The 21,240-nt window shown below is 47.4% G+C and overlaps 1 protein-coding gene across 4 annotated transcripts in view; it reads left to right on the top strand.

Moving 5' to 3' along the window:
• The window catches only part of PHIP (PHIP subunit of CUL4-Ring ligase complex), a 341,415-nt gene that overhangs the window by 188,879 nt on the left and 131,296 nt on the right, over window positions 1-21,240 (top strand). For all 4 annotated transcript variants that reach the window (XM_032794919.1, XM_032794918.2, XM_032794916.2 and 1 more), the window contains 4 exons: window positions 897-1,025; window positions 2,719-2,944; window positions 15,497-15,634; window positions 17,230-17,413. In XM_032794919.1, the coding sequence (XP_032650810.1) occupies window positions 897-1,025; window positions 2,719-2,944; window positions 15,497-15,634; window positions 17,230-17,413 (677 nt within the window). The remainder of the gene's footprint in view (window positions 1-896; window positions 1,026-2,718; window positions 2,945-15,496; window positions 15,635-17,229; window positions 17,414-21,240) is intronic.

Genomic DNA, 21,240 nt, shown 5'->3' with positions numbered 1-21,240 from the left:
CACATTGATAGCCTCTGTTGGAAAGTACTATGGAAGTGCAAATTATTATTGTGTGGACTGAATTCAATTATTCTTTGTAAGTTTCCAGGCCCGCCATGGTTAAGGAAAGAAATTTTTTGTGTCTTTAAAAGACAAATGCAAAAAGTTCTTGACTGGGGAGTGTAGAAAGGGACTATCTGAAGAGGTGCTAAAGACATAAAAACTCAGCGTGGTGATTGGTCACCTCTGCTTGATTGACAGGTTTCAGGGGAAAACAAAAAACCTATTTGTTCTGGCTTAATGGAACTGGAGAACAGAAAATGAGTATCAGGTAAAAATTCCTTTTTTAAAATCTTTGCAGTTCTCCTTTTTAAAATGAGTTAAGACCACACATCTAAATTCTTCACACACACACACACGGGTAGGAATTTTAGAAGCAGGCAATATATGGGTTGATTTATTCAGTGCACATGCTAGTGGATAAGTGTTGACATCACAAAAACACCATCGCAGTTAATGCTGATTGACAAGTTTAACAGGCAGAAGGTAAAATCAGTGTAGTGACTGAAACCCTGAACTGCGCAGTTCTTTGTTTAATTTATCATCAGGACATCAAGGGGGAAAGTTTTGTTGTATCTTCCTGTATTGTGCTTGCTCTGCGGTTTAAAGTCGGTCAGTTTCTACTGCTATTAATCAGGCATCTTTCATGAGTACTAAAGCAAAATTACTGATAAGTAAATGGCTAAAAAGTAAAAGACCTATTGTATCTTTCATCTAACAGTGTGCTGTTTTGGGATGTTTTATGTGCATTTCAACATCACAGTGTTGAGATTGTAGTTTAGTATGATGTGTCTCCCTGGTTTTTGATTATTGTTTTTTTGTTTGTTGGGGTTTATTTTTGCCTTAATGTATTTCAGATTGAAGGACAAGGACACGGGGCAGTTTTTGACTGCAAGTGCTCTCCTGATGGCCAGCATTTTGCATGCACAGACTCTCACGGGCACCTTCTGATTTTTGGCTTTGGCTCCAGTAGCAAATATGATAAGGTACAGTGCAAGGCATAAATCAAAGTATCATTCAATGTTTAAGTAAAAGTGTTTGTGCATACTTTTTGTTGGAAAAAACATTGACATCAAATTTATTTCATAGATTTTAAAGCTTTTTATCTTTTCAGTCATGCAAAGTAAAGCCTTTATATTTGTATTGTTCGATTCCATTCTCTTCCTCTTCATTTTCTTTTTTTTTTTTCCAACTCGTACAATATGGTATGTTTCTATAACTCGCTGCTGCTTTCTACCTCCTGTTCAGCTGCAGTCACTCCAAGTTTCCATGCTTAGAACAAAAGGAGTAGAAATACCTCTAATAATAAAAATAGATTGAAATGCTTAGTACCTTAAGTAGGTGACATTAATATACTACAATTAAATTCATTCTAGATTTAACCCTGGCTTTCTAACATAATTGTGCTGGTTCCTGATTAATTCTAATTAATTGAAATTGATCTTTTTAAAAGATATTTTTGGATTATCACATTTGTGGTTCATCCTTGTTTATATCACTTGCTATGGATATTATTTGGAGACAAATTCATACTGCAAATTCATACTGTGGGGGAATCCCCCTAACGGGGTGTGGAGGAACATTTGGGGTGAGGGAACACAGCAGAGCCTGAGCCAGCTCCCACAGAGGGTGGGGAGGGAGCACCATGCTTCCAGCTGCATTTTGCCCCCAGACCAGCTCCACTCCCAACCTTGCTCCTCCCCCAACCCCATTCAACTCCCAGTTCTGTTCTGCCTCCAGGCCAGATCCGTCCCTGTCCCACTCACTCCCAACCCCGCTTCGCCCCAGTTCCACTGAGCCTCCTGTTCTGCTCCCAGCTCAGCTCTGCCCTCATTCCCTCTCTGTCCCCAGACCAGTTCTGCCTCTAGCTCCAGTTCTTCCCCCAGCTCTGCCTCAGCCCAAGCTCCATTGTTGAGGAGGCCGTGGCTGTTTAGCAATGGAGGGGGAGTGTAGACAGATTCCGTTAATGGTAAGGTGGGGCGTGGCTGGAACAGTTTGCGCACCACTGCTGTAAATGTACTTTGTTATATTAATGTAATTTTAATTAGGGTGGGTTAATTATGGTGATCCTAGATATTTCCTTATGCTTATACAGGCTCCCAGTAGTGCCGTATTGGTATTAAAACTGAACTCTAATATGGTTTAAATCAGTGTTTGTTTAATTACTTTTATAACAGGCTTTTTGAAGTATCTGCTCTAATAGAGATTTTTAAAATTTAGTTGTGTGTATTAACACATGGTGTTAATATGAATACTAAAATGATATAAATGATTTCCTGCTTATCTCCATTTTACCCCTTATCTCCTAAAAATGCAGTAACATAACTGTAGTAGTCAGATATACAATATAGCAGAGTTTGTAAACTACTTAACCCAATTTATGCTGCTTTCTGCCAAGCAACTGTGTTTTTAGAGGATAAGTCTGGGTTTTATTCCCCAGTGCAGTACAGTACAAAAATTACTATTAGATGGGGAAAACATTAGCGCATTATATACTCCTCTGGAAAGGAGGTAAAGTAGCTATTCAGTGACCACCTCATTTTTACAGAAGTGTCCATCAGTACAAGTCACTTACTTGCTAGGAAAAGACATTGAATACTTACTGCACACATTTTTATTTGAATGTTTCTATTTTTAATCAGTTGCTTGTAATTAATCAAAAATTGGCTTTCATTACAGATAGCAGATCAGATGTTCTTTCACAGTGATTATCGACCTCTTATCCGGGATGCCAACAACTTTGTCTTAGATGAACAGACACAGCAGGCTCCACATCTCATGCCTCCCCCATTTTTGGTTGATGTTGATGGCAACCCTCATCCATCAAGATACCAGAGATTAGTTCCAGGTCGTGAGAACTGCAGGGATGAGCAGCTTATTCCACAGATGGGAGTGACTTCCTCAGGTACATAGAGCTTAAGTACGGTATGCTATAGTGTACATGGGCTTGAATATTGAATTCATCATATGGAAAGTATAGTGCAGTGGTTTGTGTGTGGTCTAATACAGTTGGAGTTAATAGGACTCTAGAATATTGCCCCTATGTTTATCAGATTAATTAAGAAAAAACCCTTTTTTGTGTGTAATAAATCTTGATCTTAATTGGCAGCTAACAAGAGGAACAGCAGTGATGAAAGAAAATAAAATTTTGGCTTTGAGGGGAACTGCATCTAGGAGCTGGGAGTCTAAACTTATATTCAGTTGAGGAGAGAAATATCAGCTGAGATTAGGGATTTGACTCGCTTAGGAAAACATCAGCTGGAAACAAGGAAACACCAGCTAGACATTCAGTAAAAACTAATTCTTGATCTAGCATAACTGCTATGTGCCATAATTGAAATGTATGTTTCTAAAAATTAAGAAGGTTATTTGCAGTGCTGATCTTGTACAATTTAGTAGGAGCCCCATTAGAATACAGTTGTTTTTCCTGAGTGATGGTCCATTCAGATTCCACTGTTGGTGCACATGCACGTGACTCTTTTTAACTAGCAGTGTCCAGTGGACTCTCACCGGCACCTGCAGCGTGCCCTCCTCCTCCCCCCCAAATAAATTTGATGGTATAAAAGATGTGGAACAGGCTAAACTGCCACTCACTTCCTTCTTACCACCTGTGACTGCGATACAGTGCCCTTTGCAGTGTTCACATCCCTGGCACTGTGCAAATTAGATCTTTAGGTTTACAATTAATGGTATTGTTTAATGTAGTTTAGTTAAGTTTCTTTTGCCTGATGGCTTTAAACAAATAATCAAAGAGACAATATTCCTTTTTTCATAGTTTAGCCAGTTATGTTTCCTTTCTTCTAGGTAGCCCCCAACACATGCACACCTGTTCAGGGATACTAAGAATATGGCAGACAACAAGTCACCAGGGTTTAAGACCTGTTCCTTATGTGACATCACTATGCCTATTAATGAGAGAGACATTTTGGAACGTTGTTCCACGGGCCATTCCTTCTCAAATCTTACCCAGAGGGCGAGGGAGGCCTAAACAAGCTTGCTCAGGCTCTGGGAGATCAGAGAAGCGACAGCAGGCAGGTCAGTTTGTTATTGCTAGTGCCCTGCTGAGCCATGATTCCACTCCATGCTGTTGTTTCTCACATGCCTTGTCTGTCTGCCACTCCAGAGTCAAGAATTTGCATCTCTCCACTGAAGAAACTAGGTGTAGGTTACCTTCACCAATGCCAGGCAGGAGACCCAAGGGCCACATTTCTTTTGGGCTTCTTCTCTTAAGGGCCATAAAACTGAGTCGGTTCTGGTATATTGATATTGTAGACTAAGGCGGCATCAGTTCCTCCAGAATCTAACGACTGAGTTTCCCTGAGTACAGAACCTTGGCAGTGAGCTTGGTACATTGAGTCTCAGCAGAGAGTGGTTCACTGACTGCAGAAGTATCAGCCACCAACATCTGAGGCTACAGCACTGGAAACTTCAGTGCTCTCCAGCTCAGCACTGAAGCAGTTCACAGTACTGAGTGACTTTTCCATTGGCCCTGAGTCACCCTTGCTAGAATATAAATTGAGGCATTGTTGCTAACTCCTCATCTCCTCAGTTGCCATGTCTTTCCAGAGGTGTCTCATTGGCACCAATGTCGTAAATTAGATACACCAGACAAGATCATCCCCTAAAGGAGGTTTGTTCCTGCTCTTTCTCATCAGCAGAACATAGCAGAGATTCTTCCCTACTGATGGCCCATCACTCCCATGGGTGGCATAGTGAGACTCTAGAGACTAGTCTATTACAGGAGCTAGAAGATGATCAGAGTTACATTGGGAACATCTCAGTGGGTATCCCCCCTTTGTCCTCTCCCCCATGATAGCCATACCAGTCATGGCCGTGTTTGTCCCCCTGGGATATGAATCCCTATTCCAGGAAACCAGCATTCTTCTCCGTATCAACAGCCAGATCTCTCTCTCAGTCAGGAAGGAGATTCATTCTCCCCAAACTTCTCAGCAGATCCAGCTACAGCTACTAAAAGGTTAGAGGGAGAATGGGGGGGATGACTTCCACTCTGCTGAGCAGTAGTACCCACCACCTCTTCTTCCCCGGATGAGGCTATCAACCCTCCAACTACAGCCTCGATGGATCAGTTTAAGGTCTTTCAAGAGCTGATGATGAGGATGATAGAAACAGTAGACATTCCTCTAGAGGTTATCCAGGAGCAAAAGCATTAACTTCTGAATATCAGGAAGACCAAATATGCCTACAAATGATGCTTAGTTGAACCTGCCAAGTCCATTTGGCATATGCTTACATCCGTACCATCCAGCTCCAAGAGATTTGATGGAAGGTAGAAGGTCCATGCCTAGTGGTTTGCATTCTTTTACTGGCATCCTGTTCCTGGCTTTCTGGTGGTGCAAGCTGTCCAAGAGAGGACAAAAACATCAGGGTACTCCAGAGTCCACCCCTTATGGAAAGGACCCTAAAAACCTTGACTTTTTTGGCCAAAAGGGCTGTTCATTAGCCAGTACTGCTCTCAAATACAATTTTTTTTAATTGGGAGAAGCTCTCAGTGTTGTAGACAAACTATCTAACAAACATCAGGATGAGATGAAATTCCTCATGGCCAAGGGCTATCTGACTGCCAGAGCCTCACTTTAGTCTGTGATCGGATTTGCCTGAAGAACAATAGCCACTGCAGTTACCATGAGGAGAACTTTTATGGGATCAGGCACTTGGAATTCAAAGGGAGGTCCAGGTAACAATTGAGAACCTTCCACTTGAGGGCAGATAGCAGTTGAGGACCTCTCATTTGAGCGCAATAATCTGTTTAATAGTGGCACAAATGAAGCATTCCATACCCTGAAAGATTCCAGGACAACCTTGCACTCTTTGAGACTCTCTCCTCTCTGAAGAGAGAGCAGCAGAGACCATGGCCTGAGTACAGGCAGTGGTCTCCATCCCAATATTATCCCCATCACTGGAGACTCCAAGGGAGAGGCAGAGATTTCACCAGTGGTGATTCTACCTGCCCCTCAACTGCCTCCCAGTCTGGGGCTCCAAATGCACAATATATTTGATGCCATTGACGCCTTGATTGTTCCACCACAAAACTCTATCACATCACACTCTCAATACAGAGTCTTACCCTTTGGCTACCCCGCAGCTCCCTGGGTCTTTACCCAAGTTCTGGCTGTAGTGGCAGCTAATCTTAGGGAGGCAGAATTCAGGTAGATACCTATTTAGATAACTAGCTAGTTTGAGGGAGATCTCTACAGCAAGTGACTGCTTCACTTCGTGTAATTCTAAAGTTCTTCGAGGGGTTGCTCATATGCATTTCATTTAGGTGTGTGCGCGCCGCGTGCACAGCCGTCGGAGAAACTTTTTACCCTAGCAACACTCGGCGGGTCGGCTGGGCGCCCCCTGGAGTGGCACCACCACGGCGCCGTATAAATACCCCAGCCGACCCGGCCACCCTTCAGTTCCTTCTTACCGCCCGTGTAGGTCGTTGGAACAGTGGAGTGCAGTTGCCTGACCTCCACATTCTTCCCTAGCTACTCGCTTATCGCTTTCTTTGTTAGTTAATCGTTTCGTTTACATAGTTGATTAGTTATAATTGAGTAATAGTGTTAGTGTATTTGTTAGTAGTTTCGCGGGGCCGGGGGGCTCTTCCCCTACCCTGCGCCCGGTACCGAAGCCATGCCTGGCTCACCGGGATTTAAGCAGTGTTCAGCCTGTAATAGGCCAATGCCGACAGGAGATCCCCACGACTCCTGCCTGAAATGCCTGGGGGAGTCGCACTTAGCGTCTAAGTGCCCCATTTGTAAGGCATTCAAGCCGCGTACCCAGAAGGAGCGGAACTTTAGACTCCGACAGCTCCTCATGGAGGCGGCGTTGACACCAGCACCGAGTACGAGCCAGCAAGCGGATGAGACCGCTCCCTCCGGCACCGTCCACGTCCGGTACCGGTAAGGCTCCTCGGCACCGGCAGCACGCGACGCCGAAGCAACTCCGCGCCGCTCCCTCTCTCCGAGGTCGACGTCGGCTAAGCCTCGGGCGGACCCTCCTGCAGCCGCCCCGAAGGCTAAGACTGCTCCTGAGGCAGACCGCCCGGCACCGGCCCCGGTTGCGGCGCCGTCAGATCCGGCCCCGTTGACTCCAGCCCCGCGCGGGCCGTCGAGTCCGGCGCCGAGAAGCTCCCCGGCACCGGCCGCGGTCGAGCTGGCGTTGCCTTCCACACCGGAGACATTTTCGGCGGCACGAGACCTGATTGCTATCACGGAGCCGGCACCTCATGTACCTCCGGTACCGCCAGTCCGTTTGACCCTCTCCAAGGGCAAGCCGCCTTTTTCTCGGCCGCCCTCTGTCACTGCTCAGGTCAACCGCTCCAGATCTCGGTCTCCTCGCCGCTCCTCTTCACGGCACCGCTCCAATCGCGGCGTTCACCGTCGCACCGCTCCCACTGCGCGGCACCGCTCCCATCGCAGCACCGCTCCCAATCCGCGGCACCGTTCGGCACCGTTCCCAATCGCGGCACCGCTCCAATCGGCCACGGCACCGCTCTCCGGCGCCGCTCCATCGCGGCACCGCTCTCCGTCGGCACCGTTCAATCGGCACCGCTCCCGCTCGGCCCTCGGCAATGCCTCCGCGGCACCGCTCGGCACCTCACGCGCGGCGCCGGTCCGCAACTCGCTCCCTCCCCGTCCCGCTATTCGCGGCACCGGTCGAGCTCCCGGCACCACCACGCAGGCCGATATTCCCGGAGCAGATCTCGCCGTCGAGGCTCGAGGTCCCGGTCGACCTCCTCCCGGCACCAAGCCGGCGCAGGTCCCGGTCCGGCTCCCGGTACCGCCACCGGTCCCCAAGACTCCGGTCTGCCAGGTCCATTGGCACGTCGGTGCCCACCTTCGCGGCCCCTCCGTGGCCGTCCGGTCAAGAGTCTGCTTCCTCCAGGGCAGGTAGCAGCTATAGCCGGGACCGAGACGTTGACTTCCCCGTGGGACTCTTCCAGGACAGTCGCTCCCACGATCCCGCGCAGCAGCAATGGGCCATGTGGACACCCTGGGCTTACCATCAGGCCCAGGGTGCTCCCCTGGTTCCGGCCCCTGCACCTGCTCCACAACGTCGGGCACCAGAGGCTACCATATCCCGTCCTCCTCCGGAAGACGCAGAGGATCATGCCATTCATCCTCTGCACTCCCCGGAGTCTTTACAGCAGGACCACAGGGGACGAGTCCTGCCCAGGACCCTCTTGTCCCGGGCGTATCCTCCTCCTCTTCTCCCGATGAGGCCGTGGCGGGCTCCTCTTCCTCAGGGCCCCCGCCGATCGACTTGCGAGCCCACCAGGACCTCCTTCGCGGGTGGCCCTTAACATAGACCTCCCGGTGGAGGAAGTGGCGGAGGTCGACGATCCGGTAGTCACTATTCTGGCTGCCGATGCCCCAACGCGCATAGCCCTCCCATTCATTAAAACTATACAGGCGACTACTGATACCTTGTGGCAGTCTCCAGCATCCATCCCACCGACGGCAAAAGGTGTGGAGCGAGATATATATGGTGCCCTCCAAGGGTTATGAACACCTGTACGTCCACCCACCCCCTCCTCGTTAGTTGTCCAATCAGTTAACGAGAGGGAGCGCCATGGCCAACAGGCGCGGCACCAAAATCTAAAGAGGCTAGGCGCATGGACCTTCTAGGCCGTAAAGTCTATTCAGCAGGCGCCTTACAGCTCCGAGTCGCCAATCAGCAGGCCCTCTTAGGCCGATACGGCTTTAACACCTGGTCGGAGGTTAGCCGCTTTACAGAGTTGCTGCCCCGGACTCACGCCAGGAGTTCGCAGCCTTTGTGGAGGAGGGCAAAAAGATCGGCAGGAGGACCTCCCTCCAAGCTGCCCTGGACGCGGCCGACTCGGCTGCTAGGACTGTAGCCTCCGGAATTACGCTGAGACGGATTTCCTGGCTCCAGGCCTCCACCTTACCACCAGTACTGCAGACCACATTGCAGGACTTACCCTTTGAGGGCCGGGGTTTGTTTTCCGATAAGACAGACCCTCACCTTCAAAGCCTGAAAGACGGCAAGGTCACCTTAAAGTCGCTCGGGATGCACACCCCGTGGCTCAACGGAGACCCTTTAGGCCCCAAGCCCGCCGCCCGTACTTCCCGCCTCGAAACAGGCAGGATTTCACCAGGAGGCGAGGTCGGGGGGGCGAAGACGCCAGTCTGGCCCCCACGCGGCCCAGTCTCAAGGCCCCACTAAAACCACATCAGGGGCAAGAGCAGCTTTTGAAGGTACGCCCGGGGACGGCGTACCAGACTCTCTTCAGGATCCTTTTCCCCCTTTTCCAACCGCCTTTCCTACTTCCTTCCGGCGTGGTCGCAGATTACTTCCGATCAGTGGGTGCTGCGCACGGTGAAGCACGGATACCACCTCCAGTTTGCTTCATCCCCGCCTTTCCGCCCCCTTCCCGGTCTCTCTTCAGGGACCCCTCTCACGAGCAAATCCTCTGGCACGAGGTGCAATCTCTCCTCACTGCAGGAGCCGTAGAGGAAGTTCCGCTGCCCGAGAGGGGAAGGGTTATTACTCCCGTTATTTTCTCATTCCCAAATCCAAGGGAGGCCTCCGACCAATTCTAGATCTGCGGGGACTCAACAAGTGGCTACGCAAGTTGAAGTTCCGCATGGTCTCCCTGGGAACCATTATCCCGTCCTTGGATCCTGGAGACTGGTACGCCGCCCTCGACATGAAGGACGCGTACTTCCACATAGCCATTTTCCCGCCGCACAGGAAGTACCTTCGGTTCACGGTCAGACAGCACCACTTTCAGTTTGCTGTCCTCCCCTTTGGCCTGTCTACTGCCCCGAGGGTCTTCACAAAATGCATGGCCGTCGTCGCCGCGCACTTCGCAAGCAGCAGATACATGTCTTCCCATACCTGGACGACTGGCTCATCAGGGCGCCTCGCACGCCCAAGTCCGTCAGCACGTCTCAGTAATCAAGGACCTCTTTGTCTTGGGGATCCTCCTCAATGCGGAGAAGTCCACTCTCAATCCGACGCAGAGACTGGACTTCATAGGAGCGACACTGGACTCCTCCCTTGCCAGAGCCTACTTGCCTCAAGCGCGCTTCCTAGCGCTCACTTCACTCGTCCGGCACTTGCAAGCAGCTCGTCTGACCTCAGCTCGCAACTGCCTCGCTCTGCTGGGGCATATGGCCGCATGCACCCATGTCACCAATATGCCAGGCTACGCATGCGGCCCTTTCAGACGTGGCTTCACTCGGTCTTCCGTCCGAGCAGGGACTCCATGGACGTGCTGCTCACGATCCCTCCCGGTCCTCTCCGCTCCCTCGACTGGTGGCTGGACCAGTCTCAGGTTTGTGCAGGGATGCCCTTTCATCCGCAGCAACCATCACTAACCCTAACGACGGATGCGTCATCCCTCGGCTGGGGGGCCACCTAGGTCGCTTACGGACCCAGGGCCGTTGGTCTGCCGACGAGCTCACCCTTCACATCAACATACGGGAGCTACGGGCCGTTCGTCTCGCCTGTCAGACGTTCCAGCAGCATCTTCGTGGCCGTTGTGTTTCGGTATTTACGGACAACACAACGGCCATGTACTACATCAACAGGCAGCAGGGGGGACTCGCTCGTCTCCCCTGTGTCAAGAAGCCATTCAACTATGGGACTTCTGTATAGCCCTCCGGGTGGATCTAGTAGCATCCTTCCTGCCCGGAGTCCGGAACACCCTGGCGGATCGGCTGAGCAGGTCCTTCCTCTGCCACGAGTGGTCGATCAGATCGGACGTCATTTACTCCATTTTCCAGAGGTGGGGCTTTCCCCTCGTAGACCTCTTCGCGTCCCGCTCGAACAGGAAGTGCCAGGAGTTCTGCTCATTCCAGGGCCTCTCCCCCGGGTCGATAACGGACGCGTTTCTCCTGCCTTGGAGCCACCGCCTACTGTATGCCTTCCCTCCGTTTCCTCTGGTACACAGGGTCTTGCTCAAGGTTCGCAGAGACAAGGCGCAGCTCATCTTAATAGCGCGGCGTGGCCCAGGCAAGCCTGGTACACCACCCTCCTGGACCTGTCAGTAGCCGCTCCAATTCCCCTCCCAGTGTCCCGGACCTCATCACACAGGACCACGGGAGACTTCGTCATCCGGATCTGCGATCCCTCCACCTCACGGCGTGGCTCCTGCATGGCTGAATGCTGAGGAATTACGCTGCTGCTCCGGTCCGGTGCAGCGCATTCTCCTCCATAGCAGAAAACCTTCCACCCGCAGAACGTATGTGGCCAAGTGGGCTCCTCCGGCACCGTTCCACGTCCGGTACCGATAAGGCTCCTCGCACCGGCAGCACGCGACGTCCCAAGGCAATCCGCGCCGCTCCCTCTCTCCGAGGTCCGATGTCGGCTAAGCCTCGCGGCGGACTCTTCTTATGCCAGCCACCGCCGTAAGGCTAAGACTTGCTACCTCCTGAGGCAGACCGCCCGGCACGGCCCCGGTGCGGGCGCCGTTCACAGATCCAGCCCCGTGACTCAGCCTCCGCGCGGGCCTGTTCAAGTCCGGCGCCGAGAAGCTCCCGCACCGGCCGCGTCGAGGCTGGCGTTGCCTTCCACACCGGAGACATTTTCGGCGGCACGAGGACCTGATTGCTATCACGGAACGGCAGCCTCATGTACTCCAAGGTTCCCCGCCAGTCCGTTTGACCCTCTCACAAGGGCAAGCCGCCTATTTTTCTCGGTGCCGCTGCTGTCAGCTGCTCAGCGTCATACCGTCCATATCTCGGTCTGCCTTGCTGTCCTCTTCACGGCAACCGCCTCCCAATCGCTGGGGGCACCGTTCCATCCCGCGGGCACCACTCCAATCGCGCAACCACTCCGAAATCACGGCGCCGGTTTTCTCTGCGGCACTTGCTCCTCAATCGCAGCAACGTTCTCCACGGCACGCTCCCTTCGCCTCCTTGGCACGCTCGCCTCAGCAACGCTTCCGCTGCGCCTCCGGCAGCTGCTTCACTGGGCACAGCTAACCGCGGGCCCGGTCTGGCAACTCGCTCCCGTCCCACTTTTCGCAAGCAGCCGGTCGAGCTCCGGCACCATCCATGCACGCTGATATTCCCGGAGGCATATCTCGCCGTCGAGCTTCGACGGTCACCGGTTCGACCTCCCGACCATCCGGGCGCAGGGTCCTGGTGCCGGCTCCCAATGTTACTCGCCATCCGGGTCCCAAGACTCCGGTCTGCAGGTCCATTGGCACGTCTGGTGCCCACTTCTGTGGCCCCTCCTGTGGCCGTCCGTCAAGGTCTGCTTCCTCCAGGGCAACTCTCTTCTTTGTAACTGTTGTTCTTCGAGATGTGTTGCTCATATCCATTCCACACCCACCCTCCATCCCCACTGTCGGAGTAGCCGGCAAGAAGGAACTGAAGGGTGGCCGGGTCGGCTGGGGTATTTATACGGCGCCGTGGTGGCGCCACTCCAGGGGGCGCCCTGCCGAGTGTTGCTAGGGTAAAAAGTTTCTCCGACGGCTGTGCACGCGGCGCGCACACACCTAACTGGAATGGATATGAGCAACACATCTCGAAGAACAACAGTTACAGAGGTAAGTAACCTCGTTTTATTTATTTCACTAGGACTCAGAATCCATATTGACTCTAACTCAGACCATAGAATTCATAGAGGAGGCAGTGTTAGACTTCAGGTCAGTGAGGGCATCTTCCTGAATAGAGATTTTGGACATTAATGGGCTTCCTCATTCAACTTCAAGCCCACCCAAGGACACTGGTGAGGATGTGCCTGAGGCTCATGGGACATATGACTGCATGCACTTACGTTACACAGCATGCCAGACTTCACCTTAGAAGTGGCAAGGGTGGATGAAATCAGTATATTTACTGAACAGGCCCTGCACGGATATGGTGATCACAGTCCCACAAGAAATCCTCTCCTTGTTAAACTGATGGATAGAACCATTTTAGGTGTCCTTTCTCCATGCCTTTACTTATAAAGGTTCTTGTAAAAGATGCCTTTAGTCAGGGTTTGTGCTGGTGCATCTCGAGCAGCTGAAAATTGAGGGGGCTACAGTTCCTCAGCAGGCCTGTCTGCACATAAAAATTTTAGGTCAGATACCTGGCAAGTAAGGGTTTCTTACCTCTTCTGCAGTGCTCAGCAATCCAAGTACTGGCAGACAACACCAGTTTTGCACTATATAAACAGACAAGTATGAGAGAGATTCTGTCCACTCTGCCAAGAAGCTGTACATCTGTGGGAATGGTGCATCCGATATCTCAGAACACCCTAGTAGACCAGATCAGCTGGACTTTTTCTGAAAACTGTGAGTGGCCTCTCAAATACTCAGTCCTGCTGAGCATTTCCAGATGGGGACTCTCAAAAGTGTGCTGGTTTGCAACCTGCCACAACAAGTGTTGGATGCTTTGCACCAGAGGGAATGCTACACTGGGATTAATGTATGCCTTTCCCCACTACCCTTGATACCAAGGGTTCTGAAGAAACTGAGACTATATGCTGGTTACATCCTCATGATAGGCTCAGAATGGGCCAAGAGTTTTCAGATTCTCCAAATCTGAATACATCAGCACAGCCGCCTTACCAGCTCTGCCTGGCATAATCACTCAGATCTTGAACCTGGACCAGCATCACTATACCTGACAGGGTGGAGGTAATACAAAGAGATAAGCTGAGATTTAGAACACTTTGATTCAAAGCAAGGAGCCTTTGATCAGACTGACATACAAGGCCAAATGGAAGAGGTTTTCTCTGAGCACGTCCGCACTGGCTTTCACCACTGATCTCTCCAATTCCAGCAATAATGGAGTATTTGTTAGCCTGGAGACAAACCCGAACTTTCCATCAGTTCAATCAGAGTCCATTTAGCAGCAGTATGTGCAAATTATTGTCCTATTCCAGGTGACATTGTGTTTTTTTCACACAGAGTGGAAAAATTATTGAAAATACTTATTTATGTTTTCCCCCTTGTTACAATACCACCTTCTCCCTTGAATCTTAATATGGTACTAGCTGGATTTATTAGGGATCCCCTTTCACCCTTGCCATGTCCTACTTTTCTCACCTCTCAATGAAAACAGCTTTCAGTGATCCTTAAGTAATCTAGGAGGGGAGAGGAAATTTGGACACTCATGACTGGTCCCCCATATGCAATATTTCACAATGACAGGATTACCCTTAGACTTCACCTGAAATTCCTGCCTAAGATTATTTCAGAATCCCATATAAATTAGTTCACTTACCTTCTGGTTTTCTTTCCTGAGCTTCATATGAATCCAGGGGAAGTGAAGCTTTACACAATAGCCATAGTGAGAGCTTTATCTTTTTTAGATAGGACAAGATCTTTAAAGAGCACATCTAGGCTATTTGTAGCATTTGCAGACAGACTCAGAGGGCAACCTATATCCACATGGATCTCTGATTGCATAATGACTTATCATCTAGCTCAAAAGATCATATTAGAACTTTATTTCACTATGGCTCAAGCAGCTTTTATTGCTTGTTTGGCTAATATTCCTTCTGAGATATGTAACACAACTGCATGGATCTCAGTTCACACACTTACCACTCACTATTCTCTAGTGCAGGCTTCCAGATCAGGTGCTAATTTTCAGTAGGGCTATTCTGCTATCCTAATTCAAGTAGGACTCCTTTTATCCATCTCCAAGCAATTAAACAATTGTTTGTTAGTCCCCAAGAGTGAAATCTGTGTGGACAAGCAGTTGAAGAAAGAATGATTACATTCCCTCTAGTATCTGGTTCTTTAAAATATGTTGTCCACATAGATTCCATAACCTATCCTCCATCCCACCACTAATTCACAGTCCTGTTCCTGTGGCTTTCTGTATTGGTGGATAAGCCCACTCCACCCTTTATGCTTTCAGCTGGGGAGGCTTGGTGTGCTCCAGGGCTCCCAGGGTGCACGTGTGGCCCTAATGGATGCTACAAATCAAAAAGAATCTGATCAAGGGTGTATGTGCGCCACATGTGGAATCTGTGTGGATATGACATATTGAAGAACCATAGTTTCTGTAGAGTAAGTAATCATTCTTTTTGTGTTTGTCCAAGAAACATTTACTATTGATTAAGCTGTGGCCTTAACCAGATACATAATTAAACTTCAGTACAGGTATAAACTAAATGAAAGCTACTGAAATTGAATGCCGTTAGATTGCAAAATGTTATGCTTTGCTGACAATAGTTCCGTAACAGGATATTTACTTCTCCAAGAACTACCCAAGGTTATTTTGCATTACTTGCTGTGGCACTCATACAAGTTTAAGTATATGGTTCCAGCCCTATGGAATTGACAATCTAATTAGTAGCAAGAAATCTAACAAAAAGTGGGTTAGATTTTTAAAACTAGACTGTCTATGCTAACGCTTACAAGACATGCAATAACTTACATTGCACTTTGCAAATTTTACATGTAGAATTTAGATAGTTTGGAATACTTGGCTTATTGTGTCGAAAATGTAGTTTTGTTTCTTGCATTTTTTCCCCACAGGACTGAACCAAGTACTGAGTCAACAAGCAAATCAGGAAGTTAGTCCGTTGGACAGTATGATACAGAGACTTCAGCAAGAACAAGATCAGAGACGTTCTGGGGAGGCAGGCACCAGCAATACTAGCCGGATAGGAAGAAGTAAGACTTCTTTTGTTTCTTTTCAAGCAGTTTATAATGAGGGTATGTCTACACTGCAGTTAACACCCACAGCTGGCCCATGCCAGCTGACTTGGACTCAAGCTAAGGGACTGTTTTATTGCAGCGTAGACCTTTGGGGTCAGGCTGCAGCCCAAGCTCTGGGATGTTTCCATCTTGCAGGTTCCTAGAGTCCAAGCTCCAGTTACACAGCCCATTAGCACAGGCCAGGTGTGTATTTTTAATTTGAAATGTAGAAAGGATCTGTGAAATGGAAAATAAATGGATCTAATGAGATTGAGGAGGTATGAGAGTAGTGGAAAAGACAAATTTGGGGATAAATATTACTGTTGCTTTCCGGCCTTTTTCTAAAATTTAATGTATTATTTAACTGAAAGGAATATAGATTGTAACCGTACAGTAGCTGTACAGCAAAGCTCAAAAAATTGTGCTGCAACCGCGTGATCTTTAGAAGAGAGTATTAACTTAATACTATTGTGTAATCTGGAAATAGCTACCTCACTGATAAAATAACGTAGGTGTCACAAAGGATATGGGAGATACGAGGCAATACCTGAAAAAGGATGGCTCTGGAGCAGCTTTAGTAAGGACCAGTGCAGTTAGCTTGTAGAACATCTCCTGGTAATCTGCAGGGGAATAAAAATCAGATTAAAATAATGAAGGTAAATCTCAAGAAGGAGCAGTACCCAGAACTGTCAGACCAGAGGTAGTGATATTAAAATCTCACTGTGTGAAAATTTCTACGTGAAAGGACCTTGAGGGGACGCCTAAGCAGTCAGCTCCTATTTGAGTGTTTGGAGTATGTTTGTTTGTTTTGTTTATGTATTTATTTGCATTTTTGTTTTGTTTTCACCAATATACTATCAAAACCACTTTTTTGAACTGGAAACCTAATGTCCAGGACTCCATCACTTCACAAATTCTATAATGTCACAATGAATCTGATTTTTTGCAGATAGTAGCTTTTTCACATTTCTTAAGGAGTGACTGGATTCAGTAGGAGATCCAGGTTCTTCAGATGTTGTGGCTGCTATGGATAGGGAAAGAGAGGGATGCCACAAAGTATCCCCATTCTTACACTTTTTCCTCTTCTATGAGAATTATCTCCAGCTGGGGTTTAAGAGACAGAAAGTCTGTGGGGACAGTAATCTCCAGCTGTGGTGAACCTAGAACCTAAGATCAATGACAAGAGCCTACTTAATTTCTGTTAGTTTAAGATAAAATATAACCCTTAATGTGAAAATGTTTTCAGAAGGTGGTTTTAAAGGCCAACAGTTAACATATACTATATGGATTGAGAGAACCTACAGTAATGCTTTATCAGCTTGTCTTACGTTATTCAGATCTTTACACTTTTACTGCTTGTTGCCTGTGAACTGCATTCTTGTGCAGGAGAAATGTGCCTCCGGATAATATGGACATACAGTTCCACTTGGACATTTTCAGTTAATGCTTTAATTTTCTTCTGAAGCAATAGATCAAGTAAAATATGTACTAAAATTGCTACTCTTGCTCTTTGTTTTTGCAAGCCTTCTCTTAGAATTTAGATGACTACAATTACTGTTTTAATTTGTCAGGCTCTGTAAGCTCTACCTCAGAAGTACATTCACCACCAAATATAGGATTAAGGCGCAGTGGGCAAATTGAGGGCGTGCGACAGATGCATAGCAACGCACCACGAAGTGAAATAGCCACTGAGCGGGACCTCGTGGCTTGGAGTCGAAGGGTTATGGTACCTGAGCTGTCACCAGGGGTAGCCAGGTAAGAAATCTCCTCTGAAAGCTGATTGATTAATTCTCTTAAATTGTTACATTTGAATTTTAGTCTTATTGACATAAGGTAACTCAGTTTTGGTATATGTTTATCTTGATGGATTTATAGTATCTATAAAGTGTACTTTTAAAAAAATATCAACTTGCTATTTTTGCATCTTTTAGAAGAAATGGCATTTAGGTTGGCGCTGATTTGGAAAATCGTAGTTTGGCAAATGAGGGATTAGGTTGTCATACTGTGCTGAGGGGACATAAATGCCTAGGATCAGTAGCCTACTCCATAAACACTATAACAGTATTGTCTGGCTGCTGGGAGCAGTCATTTGGCTATGGCACCTTATTTTTACATCTTTATCCCTTTTTTGGCGGGGATGGGACACTGACCCAGTTCATCATTTTTCTGAAATGAACCCAAAATCTGGGTTCATTTGAGAAGAATGAAGAACTGGGTTGGTGTCCCACTGTGACATTACCCAGGGTACAGTCTGCACTGTTTTAAACAGCTGTCCCCTCTCAATTCTCCAGCCTCAAGTGCCTTTTACACAGCTTCACTGTGAGGCAACCACTCCTGGACTACTTACCCACAGCCTCCAGCATGTAAATTACTCCCAGCTACAATGTATGAGTGTTCTGGCCAGCCACTTTTGAATTACACAGCAGAGCAACACCAGCAAATTCATGATCCCAAACTTTCCCCCAGAAATGTGCATATTGTACTGCCTGCCGTTTCCTGGCAACACAAGCTCTCATAGAATAGAATATTAGGGTTGGAAGAGACCTCAGGAGGTCATCTAGACCAATCCCCTGCTCAAAGCAGGACCAACACTAACTAAATCAGTCCAGCTCATAAAGTCCATCATTTTATTTATACAAAATTATATGCACAAATCCTCTTATCCCAAATGAAGTTTCCCAAACACTTAAATCCAAACACACTGGTTTAGATAAAACGATAAAACAAGTTTAACTGCAGAAAGATAGATTTTAAGTGATTACAGGTAGTGAGGCATAAAAGTCAGAATTGGTTACACAGAAATAAAAGGTAAAACCCAACTAATACTTAACAAGCTAAGTGAATGCAAAGCAAAAGTCTCTCAGCATATACTCCAGCAGTCTCACTAGTTGATTTCCTTTCAGACAGGGTCCTGTCCCTCAGTCCAAAGCTGTTTCTTTGATCCTCAGGGGGTTGTGGCTGCTGCAGGTAGAGAGAAAAGGAGGAATAACTTGGGGCATCTGTCCCCCATTCTTACTACCTTTTTCCTGTTCTTTGAGAATCATCTCCAGCTGGGGTTCAAGAGACAAATTCTATGTGGACAGGAACATCCAGCTATTTCTTTGGCAAAATGTAAATTTCTCACTCTAACACTTTTTCCTGCCAAAGAATGCCCCCTTAACTAGATGATAGTCCATTTGATTTCGTTAACACCTGCCTGACGCCTCAGCTTGCCTTTCGTCTCTGAAGAACTGGTTTGTGTCTGCTTCCCAAGATCTGGGTATGTCTTAGTAGCATCATACAGTGGAATCTTATAATTTTGCATACGGTGTTTGCCATAAACAGATAGCTAAGGGTTAATGTTTCTTTTACCTGTAAAGGGTTAACAAAGGGAACCAAACACCTGACCAGAGGACCAATCGGGAAACCGGATTTTTAAAAGTGAGGGAGGGAACTTCTGGGTAGTTTTTGTCTTTGTCTGCCTGTTTTGTTTTCTCTCAGCTATGAGAGAAGAGGGTTTCTTTCTATCTCCAAGCTTCTTTCTACCCTTCTGTTACCAAGGTGTGAGTACAAAAGGAAAAGCAATAGGTTTATATTGTATTTTGTATTTACGTGTATGTACCTTGCTGGAATGTTTCAAATTGGTTATCTTTTTGAATCAGACTGTTTATTCATATTTTCTTATAAGCAATAGCCCTGTATATGTCATCTTGATGCAGAGTTTGTGTGTTATGTCTTTTTCTTTCTTTTTTATATTAAGTTTCTTTTTAAAACTGCTGAGGTTTTCTCTGGTAAGGCTAGGAACGAAGGAGGGGAAAATCTCTTTGTGTTAGCTGACTAGGTTTGAATGCATAGCCTGAGGGGGGAAGGTAAATTGCCCTCTCTGTTTTGCATTCAAGGAGTTTAAGTACATATCGCCTAGGATAACCCGGGAGGGAGAGCTGGGATGAGATAAAGAGGAGACAAGGAGAGGAGGTGTTGTCCTTTGGTGGGAGGCTCAAGTCTAGATCTTGGAGGTCTCTCTAGAGAAGGTTTGGGGAGACCAGAAGGGGGCCAAAACTGGAAATTTTGGATGGTGGCAGTGAGATAAGATCCAAGCTGGTAATTGAGCTTGGAGGTTCATGCTAGCTTCTCAGTTTATGAACGCTAAGGTCTAATCTGAGTAGGAAGCTACGAACAGTGTTGCCACACGTATTTTACCAGGACAGTAATGATGACAAATTAGAGTTTTGAAATGATAGCTTACAAGGCATAGTTTGTACAAAATGTATCATAGTTGAAAAAGGAGTGAACATAATAGTGTAACAGACTCTCACCCACCTCTGCAAAAAAAAAAAGTCAAGATATTAAAGCTGTAGTTAATTTATTTCTGTGAGTGGTAAAAGTCCGTAAGAAACAGATGTGAGATCAGAGCGGTAGCGTGTTAGTCTGGATCTGTAAAAGCAGTAACAATGAATGCCGGGCACCTTATAGACTGACAGATGTTTTGGAGCATGAGCTTTCGTGGGTGAATACAGATGATGACGTGCATCTGACAAAGTGGGTATTCACCCACGAAAGCTCATGCTCCAAAACATCTGTTAGTCTATAAGGTGCCACAGGATTCTTTGCTGCTTTTACAGATGTTGAGAATAAATCTGCTCTGTTCCTGACCGCAAACACAAGCTTTTGAGTGTATTTATCAACCTACAGCTGACTGCTTTTGGAAAATACTACTTCCAAATATGTTTTATTCAGTTGCCTTAGATGCTATGTGGAGTCTTCTGAAGAATCTGTGGCTCTTAAATCAGAATTAAAATCTTGGGGCTAGAAACTGGCTTAGTGCTTGGAATCCGATAAAAGCTCTTTTTATGAGCCGAGTATACTTTAGAGTAGCCACATATGCAAGGTAGCTGCTGTTTGAACCCTAACCATATCCAGGAAGTGCACTCATGAATTCAGATTCTCACTAGAATAAGAGAGAAATTAATCTTCTTTCAGTATATATCAGTGTGGATCTTTCTGTGGGTATGTGTACCTCTCATGTGTGCAAGCTTTGGATCTTTTGAATAGCAGTGTCTGGTGGGCTCATGCATGCACCCTGTGCTCCGTCATTCTTCCAAGTGAGGGCATAAAGGGTAGAGTGGTCTCAACCTTCCACCAGTTCTCACTGACTGTCTCTGGCAGTGAGATGGAACCTGGACTGTTTGACCAGCTTCTCATTTTTCAGACCTCTGTTACAGTGAATCCCTCACTTCTCCTTTTTTATAAGTTCCTTTAAAAAAAAAAGAGAGCGTAGTTAGGATAGGCAGGAGGAGACCTCCCTGTGCAGCGAGGTGAGATGCTTTGCACAAATTATCATCACTGGGGTTAAACCCTCTCCTTCCAGTGGTGGCTTAATGCCTCTTATAGATGGACACAGAAGATGCCTGTTCTTCCTTGGGGGAGGGTCACGTCCCCAACAAATGAATTTTGGATATAGTTGCCCATGGCTGCATGATTAAGTTCACTTCCCTTCCCTCTTCTCACGAAAGCCTTTTGCAATCAGAAGCAGCCTTGTTATTTCATCTAGGAGCTGTAGAAATAATTCCACAGGAGTACAGGGAAACGGTTTCTGAAGAAGA

The sequence above is a fragment of the Chelonoidis abingdonii genome, chromosome 3 (genome assembly GCF_003597395.2).
Source record: "Chelonoidis abingdonii isolate Lonesome George chromosome 3, CheloAbing_2.0, whole genome shotgun sequence".
Taxonomy (NCBI): Eukaryota; Metazoa; Chordata; order Testudines; family Testudinidae; genus Chelonoidis; species Chelonoidis abingdonii.
This window is presented reverse-complemented; position numbering and strand designations above follow the sequence as displayed.